This window comes from Leiobunum rupestre, chromosome 2 (genome assembly GCF_980474605.1).
Source record: "Leiobunum rupestre chromosome 2, qqLeiRupe1.1.hap1, whole genome shotgun sequence".
NCBI lineage: Eukaryota > Metazoa > Arthropoda > Arachnida > Opiliones > Sclerosomatidae > Leiobunum > Leiobunum rupestre.
This window is the reverse complement of record NC_143385.1, coordinates 65,474,529-65,487,510: the sequence shown is the minus strand read 5'-3', so window position 1 is coordinate 65,487,510 and position 12,982 is coordinate 65,474,529. Positions and strand designations below refer to the sequence as shown.

Below are 12,982 nucleotides of genomic sequence, written 5' to 3'. Positions count from 1 at the left end.
TTTATTTGAAAGATGCTATACAATTACATCATAATAAAATATGCGCCCTACAATTTGAGGATTCTTGTTTTATGAATAGTAAAACAAAAAACAGACTGACATCAAACGCTATTCCAGCAATATTTTCAAATGAATTTAAGCCAACAAGTAAAAATTGAGTTTTAAGTATTGTTTATTTAAGTTAATTTAAATGAAACATATTTCCAAAGGGAATGATAATTTAGCTAGTTGACGTAAAGGTTCCGGAGAACTTAGTGGAAAATGATACCAAGGACTGTCATAAAACAACTGGTACGATGAAAATTATACATTGGTAACGGGGTCATAAGTTAAAACTCAAATTTCAAATAGAATCTAGTAAACGGTCTGTAGAAATGGTGGAAGAGCGCAACAATAGATCTACAAAAAGGACCTGTGTTTCAGTTGCAGCAAGCTCTAGCGAAAATATATCTACATAACTTGATTGTAAACAGTTTCATTTGAAACAACTCTATTAAATTTTAACATGATTTTCTTTATCAGTGGAAATTCCTACAATTGAAATTCTGCTGGCTACCAAAGCTAATATCGAGACAAAGTCAAACAAAACAACGGCAAACAAAATGGTTCAAGTAGTGGATTTGAAAACATTATGCAAACAAAAATATTCAAATAGAATCTAGTAAACGGTCTGTAGAAATGGTGGAAGAGCGCAACAATAGATCTACAAAAAGGACCTGTGTTTCAGTTGCAGCAAGTTCTAGCGAAAATATATCTACATAACTTGATTGTAAACAGTTTCATTTGAAACAACTCTATTAAATTTTAACATGATTTTCTTTATCAGTGGAAATTCCTACAATTGAAATTCTGCTGGCTACCAAAGCTAATATCGAGACAAAGTCAAACAAAACAACGGCAAACAAAATGGTTCAAGTAGTGGATTTGAAAACATTATGCAAACAAAAATATTCAAGCAGAAGATAGCAAAACATCCGAAAACAAAAAGGTTCAAGCCGCAGGATTTAAGACCAAAAAGGAAACATCATATTTAAAAACTATAAGCAAACAGAAATCTAAAATAAAAAGGTTGCAATTAAAAATTAAAAAACTGCAAATGCCGAGATATTGCTAAAGACATTTTTGACTCTGAGCTTAAGTTAAAATCTCGAAAAGCAAGAGGCAGGCGATTGTAGAAAACTTAGCCAACAAGCTAATTAAATTGAAAGTAATAAGTATTAATTGTTAATTAATAATAGTGTATAAAATGAATAATTTCAATGTGTAATATTTTAGTTTTAGTATTTTGTTTTAGTGTATTGTAATAATTATTTTAGTGTATTGTAATAGTATTTTCATGTATGTATTTTCCAAGTTTTGTATTTTTTTTGTAAAATTCCTATATCCGTTCTCAGACAATGTAGAAAAAACCCAGGTCGTATCGAAAGCGCTCTATAGAAGGAAACGCAGGTGCGTTTTGGAAAATTTCCAAAGTCGCCCTGGTTTTCCCGAGCGCGCTGACCACCATTTTCGCGCCAAAAGGACGACTTGGGTTTCGTGCGAGAAATGTATAGCAGATTGAAACAAGATCTGGTTAGTCATGGGACAGAAAATGTCCCAACCATAGGGCAAAAAAATAAAATAGTAAACTTTAAAACTTAAAACCACCTTGTAGTATTATTTTAGAATATAGTATAATAGTAATAGTCATAGCACGTAATGCGCGATAGAGTAATTCATAGTAGTCCCTCAAAATAATAAAAAATATAAAATTATTAAAAACTATAGTCAGTCTAATTATAGCATAGGTAGCGAGCATAGAAACAAAAAGTTATCCCGCGGTCTGGTAGAATCCCGCATATATAGAAAATTCTACAGCGATACACAAGTTAAATAAAAAGTTGGGCGTTATCCTTGTACTATCATAGCCCTCAGGCATATCGTCAATGGCAAAATGTTCTGTGCGTACCAACGAAGAGAACCTTACAAAAATGGTTATCTAAGATCTCGAGTGAGATCAAGCCAGGGTGTGGAATAAAGCGCCGAAATAGCAGGGTGGGAGAGCCTTAGACTATACTTTAGACGGACTGAAACATCTAAAGGGGCAAATTCAATTACTGGGTTCGGGTATACGTGGTAGGGCGAGTGAGTGCGAAATATTAAGCCGACGTAATAAGGGGATACGAGGATTAACAAAAATAACAACTTTATTTTTATGAAAATTAGCACTAAATACAAATCGCGACTGTACAAAAAAAAACTAAAGGGAAAGTACCGCGTACATGCCAAATCCAAGAAGGGTTCGCGAACTTTCACGGGTACAGCCACTCGTGACGATATCCAAGAGATAGTAACCAAAAAAATACACTCCCCCTTTTTAGGGGCTCAATATCCAGACGAGTAAAAACCCCAACTCGAGCGGCGCCTCGGCTTTCCCGAAACCAGTTCTAAACCAGAAAGCCCAAAACTTTCCGTCGCTGCTGAGGATTCGAGAAAGGGGGGAATTCATACTGGTCACCAAAAATGGAATTTCTCTCGGCCGGATATTGAAGTAAACACAATGGGAAAATACATTTGAAAGAAAAAATACAAAATACATGATACAAAACTTCCACAACCGATTTTAAACCAAATTCCATTATACATTTATGAAATTAATATTAATTGTTAAGCAATTAATTATACTCTTAATTAAAATAAGATAAACATTAAATTTATTCAACACGCTCCCCCGCGTTGAACGTAGTGAAAGTATTAGGGATCGGTGTCCGAAAGTTGTATAACATTTTCACTGGTCGTTTAAGTTTAGTACCATTGGGTAATCTAAGAAGGCATGATCTTACCACACCGTCGAGGCGTCCAGGGAATGGCTTTTCGACGATTGCCATTTTCCACGAAAGTCTTGGAAGTTTGTCTTCCTCGATTAAGACGACGTCGTTGACTTTGAGCTCTTTGGTTGGGTGCAATTTGGTGCGATGATGAGCGTTGCGTAATTCCAGGAGGTAGTCCTTTTTCCAACGTGACCAGAATTGATCCTGAAGGCTTTGATGGTGCTTCCATCGTAGTTTTAGCGCTCTCTCAGTAGAATTGGGCTCCTTTTGCTTGGAGAAGACTCGTGATGGCAAAGCTGTGAGACGGTCTCCGGTCAAGAAGTTCGCCGGAGTGAGAGGGGCTGGTTCTCCGGCTTCCGCGTAGACGCAACTGAGAGGCCGGGAATTGATTGTGGCCTCGATCTCTGCCAAGGTAGTCTCTAGCTGCTCGTAGTTGAGATGGGCTCGTCCCAGAACTCTTCGGAGGGACGAGACGCTCCCAGAATCCTCCCCAATGCACTGCTCGATCCACGATGTAATGCCAGGTGATACGGTGCTCCGCTAAATAATTCGTGACTGTAGGTTGACGAATATTTTCCGCGAGTTTTCGCAAGTCCGAATCCGCGCGTTTAAAGGTTTTCGCGTTATCGGAAAACATCTGATGAGGGATTCCACGACGCGCCACGAATCGTCTAAAGGCTAGCATAAACTTTTCCGTAGATAGACTGCTCACAAGTTCTAGATGTATAGCGCGAGTAACGCCGCAAGTGAAAAGGGCTATGTAACATTTATCCCCTTTGCGCGTGTAGAGTGGTCCGGCAAAGTCCGTGCCGCAAACTTGGAATGGTGCGGCGGGCGTCGTACGCGATACGGGCAACGGAGCCATTTCCGCCACCGATGGCTTAGCGCGAAATAACTTACACACGTTACACGCGTGGATAACACGACCAATTAGTTGTCGGCCCTTGACAATCCAAATCCGTTCTCGAATGTCAACTAGAGTTTCGTTTATTCCCGCATGCTGTAACCGATTATGATGATACCGCGCAATTAATTCCGAAAGATAATGTTGACTGGGCAGGATGAATGGATGGCGCTCGCTATACGTCAATGTCTCGGTAGGTGGTATCCTTCCTCCAACGATTAGTAGGCCGTCTTCGATCAGGCTGGGTGTCAGGGACAAGATCTTCGAATCTCGGTTAAGCGACTCCTTGATGCTTAGGTTAGCGACCTCTTCCGGGTAGCTTTCTCTTTGGGGGCGGGCGTTTTTTCCACAGCGGCAACGGCGGATGAAACGGATTTGGAGCTGCTCTGTCAACGTCGAGATCCTTCAGCGGCGTGTTAGGTTGATGCTCCCGGCTTAAACTAAGCCAACTCGGTCCTTTCCACCAGAGTCCGTTATTGGCGAGGGCGTCGATGCTCTGACCTCGGGATGGTATGTCTGCTGGATTCTCTACTCCCTTGCAATGGCGCCAGTTTTGCGGGTTGGAAAGGGACTGAATTTCTCTAACTCGATTTCCTTCGAACGGTCGTAAGTGACCTGGCTCCTTCTGGATCCAATTCAAGGCTATAGTTGAATCTGTCCAATACTTGACTGCACTGGGAGGCTTGCTGAATGTTTTCAATAGATGAGCGACGAGTCTCACTCCTAGTACAGCTCCCATGAGTTCCAGTCGCGGCAGAGTCAATTTTTTTAGCGGCGCGACTCTTGTTTTTGAGGCGACGAGAACGGTTCCTACACGTTCGGAAGTTTCTTCGAACCGCAAATATACTACGGCAGCAAAGGCGCGAATAGACGCGTCGACAAAGCAGTGGAGTTCGGTGTACGACGCTGAGCTTTCGTTCGTTCCGACGTAATAGAAACGCTGATTTTCCGTAGGTCCGCCAACTCTCTGGTCCAGGCTTCAAACTGCTTTGCTAGTTCGGGGGGTAGCTGATCGTCCCACTCGAGGGGGTGCGGCTTCTCCTTTTCGCTATCTTCCGGTTTCTTCCACGTCCACAAGACTTGAAACAGCATTTTTGCCCGGATAGTATACGGCGCCAAAAATCCGAGAGGATCGAAGATTCTGGAAACGGCTCGCAGCATCCATCGCTTGGTGTTTTCTTTCTTGACCAAGAATTCGAGAAGAGAATCAACGTTGTAATGCAAACAATCTGTTTGGTCGTTCCACCAAAGGCCAAGGACTTTTAATTCTGTTGATCCGGAGAGGAAAACCTCGTTTCTTTCATCTTGAAAGTGATCTCCCCAAAGATGACGTAACTCGGCTGAGTTGCTCTTGAACTTCCTTAGATTCATCCCTGCATCCCGTAGTACTTCGGTGGCGCCGGTGGAGAGCTCGAAGGCGGTGTCTATTTGATCCGCTCCGGAAAGTAGGTCGTCCACGTATAGACTGTCGTTGAGCATCTGGCAAATTGCGGGTTTCTCCTGACGATATTTCTCCGCGTGGAAACGAATCGTGGCAGCTAACAGGAATGGACTGGGCCGGAGACCAAAGGCGACTCTCGTGAAGCGGTAAGTCTGGAACTTGGGTTTTCTAGGATCATCAGCACTCTCCACCCACAGGAACCGCAGGGCATCTCGATCTTCATTGATTGCGATCTGAAGAAACGCTTTTTCGACGTCTCCAGTAAATACTATCCTCCATTCCCTGAATCGAATAAGGACGTCAAACATGTCAGGATTCATATTTGGTCCGATTTCCAGACAGTCGTTTAGCGACGGCTTGCCAGATGATCCATCGTGTACGATTCTCAGCTTGGTGGTCACGCTCTGATCTCGAAGTACGCCTCTGTGCGGTAGATAGAAGACTGGACCGACGCATTCTTTTGTAATATCCACCTTTTCTATGATTTCTGCCTCCAGCTGCTCTTGAATAATAGCGTCGTACTTCAGAAATGATTCCGGATCGGCTTTGAGTTTCTGAACTAAGGTGGTGGTTCTTTTTCTGGCTACGGCGAAGTTACCTCCCAACGACTTCATTTCTTTCCACGGTAGCGGGACAGAATATCGTCCGTTTTTAAACGTGATTGATTTTTCGAAATCTTTGAGGACGAAACTCTTCGCTTTTTCCGTTTGCTGCGCATCCCGTATTCCGAGTCCATCTCCCAAAATGCTCGTAGCTGGGTTGAAAGTGGATCTTCCGTTGCCACCCGCATAACCGCGACAGTGTTAACTCCGATGAGAGAAGACGAAACTAGAGTGGGTCCTTGTACCGTCGACGCAACTTCCCAAAAATAATCGGATCCGATTAAAATGTCTACCGCGTGATATCTTTCGAATCTTTCGCGGACGAAGGGACGTCGGCCATTAGTAGCCCTCTACTGTTCATTTCTTTCGCGACTTCCGAAGACGGGACCGAAAACACGGCACCGCAAAGTTCAGGAGTTTCGACGGCCTCTATGATTACGCGTTTCACGGGGTTGTGAACGCTCCTTAATTCGAGCTTCACCTTTCGACGTGAGACGCGAACGGGCTTCTCACTTCCGAAACTGTGGATGTTGAGGGTTTCTTGGCCGACGACTGATAGTTTCAATTGACGAGATAGTTCTTCCTTGATGAAGGAAAGGTGACTTCCGCTGTCTAGCAGACAACGTAGCTGAAGAGTGGTGACTTTATCTGGGCTGTCTACTAAGGCTTTTGCGGTCTGCAAAAGTACGGGTCCCCTGGCTAGTCCTGAAGCGGCTGATGACAGCAATGCCGTTGTATCTTGGGCGTCTTTTGGCAGGTCGGACGTGATATTTCTTTGATCCTCCGTAGACGGCTTCTCTGCAGGGTCGCAAAGCGTGGTGTGATGCCTCCTTCCGCATTTCCTACAGTTCTTATTTCTGGCTCAGCAGTCTCTCGCTTGATGTCTCTCTCTTAAGCAAATGAAGCAGCGTCTCTTCTTAATAACGGCGGTGGTTCTCTCTTCCTTCGTCAGCGGGCAATCGAAGTTACTGTGCGTGGTTTTGTCGCAGAAGACGCAGGTTTTGACTTCGATCCCGGTGTTAAGGGCGGCTAGCGACGGCGGGCTAGGCTTAACGCTGCGGTGATCCGAACGACTGTCCCTCCAACGATCGCTACGGTAACTGCTGGGCTGGCTGGCGGAGGAGCTGGCGACTGGATCCGGATTCCACCGACTCATGGCGCGCGCTTTCTCTCGACTTGAAATTTCTTTACGCAGGAACTGGAGAAGGTCTTTCAGTTTCCATTCCTCTTCTGATTCGTGAGCTCGACTGAACTGCAAGGCTAGTTCTTCCGGTATTCTTTTTGTTAATATCGCCATTAACAATCCACCTCCGTACGTGTCGCTTTCCACACCGAGCGCTTCCAAACTGCTGATTTGAACCTCGCACGTGTCGTACAGGTTCTTTAGCGCGACTAAATCCGTCGCTCGACTGACGGGATTTAGAGCGAGTAGAGCATCGAGATGAGCGGCGATTATTGCTTTCTTGTCACCGTATTAAGGCGTTTGATGGCTGGCTCGTAGTTGGCGTCCGATAGCTTGAAACCGGCGATCGTCATCGCGGCAGGACCTTCCAAATACGACCGCAGGTAGAAGAATTTGTCAGCGCTCCGTAGTTCCTTGTTCTTATGAATGGTGGACTCGAAGAGACTCCAGAAATGGCTCCAAGCGTGAGGCTCACCTTTGAATTTGGTGATCTCTAGTTGCGGCAATTTAACTTTGGCTGTACGTTGTACTTCTCGAACGGGCGTCTCCTCCTTTGTTTTATCCAGAAACAATTTGGCGGCGGATTTGGCCCTGATGAGCTTCTCTTGAAATATTAAGGCATCCTGGATCTCTTGATCGAAATTCTCTTCGTCGACCAAATCCTCGAGCTGCGCGTCCACTTGTAGTAGGAGTTTTTCTTTGGCTTTCAGCTGCTGAATGGCTCCTTCTAGAACGTCCGTGTCCGGGTCGTCACGATCAAGTTCATCGTTTACAGAGTTTATAATACGCGTCGTTAAACTACGAATAGTTTCGCGTTTTCGCGTTTGTTTGTCTAGTTCGTTAGGCATTTTACCGATAATTTTAACCGATTGTCCTTCACTATCCGAATGTTCCGATATTTCCGATTGTCCGGTACTAGCCGACGGCTCTACCGATAGCACGGAATTTACCGACTGGGCGTCCGACTCGTTGCTCCGCGAGGCACTCCGCGTAAACCGACCGTACTTGTCCCGGGTTCTCAGCACCATAAACGTGTGGAATAAAGCGCCGAAATAGCAGGGTGGGAGAGCCTTAGACTATACTTTAGACGGACTGAAACATCTAAAGGGGCAAATTCAATTACTGGGTTCGGGTATACGTGGTAGGGCGAGTGAGTGCGAAATATTAAGTCGACGTAATAAGGGGATACGAGGATTAACAAAAATAACAACTTTATTTTTATGAAAATTAGCACTAAATACAAATCGCGACTGTACAAAAAAAAACTAAAGGGAAAGTACCGCGTACATGCCAAATCCAAGAAGGGTTCGCGAACTTTCACGGGTACAGCCACTCGTGACGATATCCAAGAGATAGTAACCAAAAAAATACACTCCCCCTTTTTAGGGGCTCAATATCCAGACGAGTAAAAACCCCAACTCGAGCGGCGCCTCGGCTTTCCCGAAACCAGTTCTAAACCAGAAAGCCCAAAACTTTCCGTCGCTGCTGAGGATTCGAGAAAGGGGGGAATTCATACTGGTCACCAAAAATGGAATTTCTCTCGGCCGGATATTGAAGTAAACACAATGGGAAAATACATTTGAAAGAAAAAATACAAAATACATGATACAAAATTCCCACAACCGATTTTAAACCAAATTCCATTATACATTTATGAAATTAATATTAATTGTTAAGCAATTAATTATACTCTTAATTAAAATAAGATAAACATTAAATTTATTCAACACAGGATTTGATGTTAACGTGATTCATGCTATAAAAAGTAGATTTGAAAACAAACCAGCAAGTGAAAGGTTACGCTTAGTAGCATTTGATTAAATGAGTCTCACGGAAGGTTTAATGTATAACGTCAAAAATGATCTAGTAGATGATTTGTAGATTTTGGACCAATAGGTCGCAGTGGCGTCGCCAGACCCTTTTTGGGGGGGCCCCTCCAAGTTCAAAATTGCCCCCCCCCCCCCAAATGTTTGCAAAGGCCGTATGCCGTAGCTCCCCTAACTGCAAAAGAATGTATACACTACTCGGATACTTTCGTATCGATCTACCAGCCTATCTTCAGTGGCGTACCTAGACCCTCTGACGCTTGGGGCGGATCACGAATTTGCCGCTCCTCCGAATTTCCAAAAGAACAATCGTTTAATAGTTAAAAGCAGTAAAAACTATAATACTATTTTAAACTATTTACTGGCTATCTTGTGCATAGTACTCAATTAACAAATAATCACACCATTGTTGGACATTAATACCTAAATAAACATATTATTGTGCAACGTAACCATTACTAAAATCGCAATTTTTTGTAATTGAATGAACAATGTCGTCCATAGAAAATGTCGCCCGGGGCGGATCGCCCCTTTAAGTATGCCACTGCTTATCTTAAGTGTGTTTTGTAAAACCGAAGGGAAAAATATATATTCGGCATTTCATCCCAAATAGTTGCCCCCCCCCCGATTTTTCAATAAAGCGGCTGCTTAGCAGACGAAAATCCAGCAGTTTATGAGCTTCTCGCATATGAAAAGGCTAATTGGTACCGCAGAATTGCCGTTAGAAGCATGTCACACTGCTGAGTTTGTAGACCGTATGAATGATTTATACGGCTGTTACAACCATTGAGTTGGGAATATTAATCTAGAGATCCGATCAGTAGCGGCGCTAAGGGTGGGCTGAAGTGGGCTTTAGCCCCCCTGCATTTCTGAGAGGGGCCACATATTTATATTAAAAGGGCCACATATTCATAATTAAGAGGCCACATATTTTAATTTATGAATTTTCATTATCTCTAGAAATTTGTTTTATTGCGAAGAAACGTTTTTCTGGAAAAAATCTTTCAAAATCAATTGGTTTACTCAAAAAGTTAGTAGACCATAAACATATAGATTCGGGAGGAAGGTAGCGGTAATTGAGAGAAAGTTGAAAAGAAAGGGAATTTAGGGAAATATCCCAGGAATGCACGTGTCCCCTCAAGGTCAGATACAAGGTCAGTAGGGGGTCCAGAAAACGCGACGAGAGCCGCAACAATAAAACGACCTTGCTCTTCTCGCTTCCGGGAAAATTTTGGGTTTTTTCGATTTCACAACTTTTTCGAAATATGGTCAATCCAAGCATGGACACTGTATCTCTAACCGGACGGGAAAAGCAGCCTAAAAGAGGTACCCCCTCACTGTCCGTTTGCGTCCTACTTCGTATTAGCTGAAATAGTCGGCCGTACTCGATTCGCAGGGCCGTCAAGGTCATTTTAAATTGTAAGCCCCCATTTCAAACGGAACGTTTTGTCGACCACGTGATGAATTATATGGCCTTGACAGCCCGAAACTTTCAAAATTCTTGAACCTCCCCCCTTTACAGAGAGACGGTGGTGGCGGCGGCAGGTGATTTTGTATGGTGGAAGCTCCAGCTTTTCCCGTCCGGTTAGAGATACAGTGTCCATGATCCAAGGTTCCCGCTAAGGACCACAAAATAATTAGCCCGCCTGTGAAAAAACCTTAGCGCCGCTACTGGATCCAATCAAATCTGCTCCCCGCGAAACAAGTTTTTGAAAATTACGAATGTGTCGTCTCCTCTAAAATGACGAGAAAATGTTATCTTATGACCCGTGGCGTCATCCATTATTTTTGAAAAAAAATCTTTTTGCTGGAAAATGCGTCTTATTTTAACGAACCATTGAGAGATAGATGGCGCCACGGGTAGAATGATAAAGTTTTCTGGTCGTTTGGAAGCAGACGGCAAGGTTATAGAACTAAAACTATGCCATGCATTGAGGGCTGGAAGTTATCTATTATCTATCTGCAGTATGTTAATGATTTGGAAGGACCTGAAACTAAATATCAATTGACTGGAAAAATATCTCGGGACTTTCTTGAGAATTTCTTTGGCTCCATTAGATTAAAGGGAGGTTGCAGATTTATTGGTAGCATTTTTTACGCTGAATTTAATGGTGTATTAATTTTTATCCACAAACATGTAAATAACAAGTCAGTCAAGACCGTAATATTACCTCTCCTCGGAGTGGATTTATTCGGCTTACAACACTATAACTACGCTTAATCAAAACTGTTACAACGGCGATAAATTTGTTTTTAGAAAAGAAAAATAAGAAAGCGGGCCGTAAATTTAAAAATTGAACCTATTATTGTTACTAAGTAGAAACAGTAGCACAGGCTAAAGGCGTTTTTTCACCAGAACCTCTGATTGTAATAACAGGATACCGTGTACGTGATTCATAGAAAATATAAACATAACGAATAAAAAAATATAAACTAACTCAATCTATCAGGCTTCAAAACAAAAATAACCGGAAGAAAAATATAACGCAATCAAGCCACAAATTACTTCAAATATTTTAGAAACTAAGCAATAGAAAATGTAATTATAGCAAAAAGTACAACAAATTACCATTCACAAATTCAAATTTTCGACGTTACTATAATGCAACCGGATAATTTTTAGAACACGATGCATACACTCCTCTAACACTGGACGATTTCGCGGGGGAAAAAGGTTAAAAAACCAAGAAAAATATGAAACAGGAACCAACCAACGATACGGAAAAATAGACAAAAAAAAACAACGTTATCACGATCAGTAAAATAACATAAGACCGTTCCTTTGTCTGAAACACAAATTCTTATTATATTATAAAAAAATCGTATCCAGAAAAAATAAACCCACTGACAACAAATAACGAGTAAAGAAAACGACATTGATAACATCAAAAGTAACATAAGACCCAAAAGTGTGTCAGAACTGTATAGTAATTAATGAGAATTTGTCCTAAAGTAAAAAAGGGAAACGAAGAGGGAGTCGGAAAATACGTCATAAAAATCGAGATACTCAGTGAATTTGCACTTCAAATTTCGGTACCGCAGCGCCACTACGGCAGTTTTTAGTACAATAAATAATAATACCGGAGAAAAATGGCAGTTGCGGAGGTGCTAAATTTGGTATTTTGGATATTTAATTGTCTAATATCTGTCAATTCAAAAAAGTGACAGTAATTGGTTACTGTTTCGTGATTTTTTTAGTTAGAATTTGTGGATTCGTTGTTTCGGTGTTTATTTTCAAAAATTGAAGAATAAGGCGTTTATTTTCTAACCTTGCCAAGTCCTTAAGGAATTTTCAAGAATGTTGAACTAAATCAAAATGATTGCCACTTAAAACTGCCGTAGTGGCGCTGCGGTACCGAAATTTGAAGTGCAAATTCACTGAGTGCCTTCCCCCCCGGTTGCTACAACTTCCTTTACTGCTTTCGACCGTCATTATATCTCTAGGTTACGTAGTTTTTATACTCTTTGATTTGACAATTTTATACATATAAAAATAAATAAAATGTTACAGGAAAAATTGACGTTAATAACTTTAAAACTGCTTAAAACACTTTCGCCAAAGCTAGAAAAACACCGTAGCTTAACAAGCGTAGGTGGCTCAGTGGTTAGAGTAAATCTCTTGCAAGCAGTAGACCCTGGTTCGATTCCCGGCCACGAATACCGTGAAACCCTGCTCAGCACTCGGTCCGTCCCAAAAGTCAATAAGAAGAAGTTGAAGAGAAAACGCCCGTACACACTAACACAACACCCACAACCGTCATAACACAAACTCAACATTCACACCCTACACATAAACATTACAATAACGAAATATCCAATCATACTGAGTTAAAACTGTTGCGACGGTGAGCGTTAACGAAAAAAAAATATCCAAACCGAAAACTAATCCGCTAACGCTCACCGTCGCACGGTGGTTTTGCCACCTCTTCGACTTCGTTCCCTAATTCCTAGCAACTGCGAACGCAGAGATTTCGAGAAACTGCGTACTCAATGATTAAGCTTTTCACGGAAAATGCGAACGCGTTCGCAGGACAGACAGACACGGTGATTGTATAACCCCTCCTAGGGGACATAATCAAAAACAAAAAAGATAAAATGTTGGTGTAGTAGACCTCGGGAAGTTTTAATTAAATATTAAACATCATTATACATATTTAATTTATATGTACCTCAATGGGCCCTGGCAACGCTGAATCTGGGAAAATACAACACGAAA

At 42.2% G+C, this 12,982-nt stretch overlaps 1 protein-coding gene across 1 annotated transcript; it reads right to left on the bottom strand.

The window, feature by feature from the left end:
- Positions 1 to 4,560: 4,560 nt before the first annotated feature.
- On the bottom strand, positions 4,561 to 5,769 carry LOC149958793 (uncharacterized). The gene has a single exon (XM_090167249.1). The coding sequence runs from the start codon at positions 5,767 to 5,769 to the stop codon at positions 4,561 to 4,563; it is 1,209 nt and encodes a 402-aa protein (XP_090023375.1).
- Between the last annotated feature and the right edge of the window lie 7,213 nt (positions 5,770 to 12,982).

Coding starts and splice junctions, on each gene's coding strand:
- LOC149958793 (XM_090167249.1), bottom strand. CDS start 5,769: ATGAAGTCGTTGGGAGGTAACTTCGCCGTAGCCAGAAAAAGAACCACC.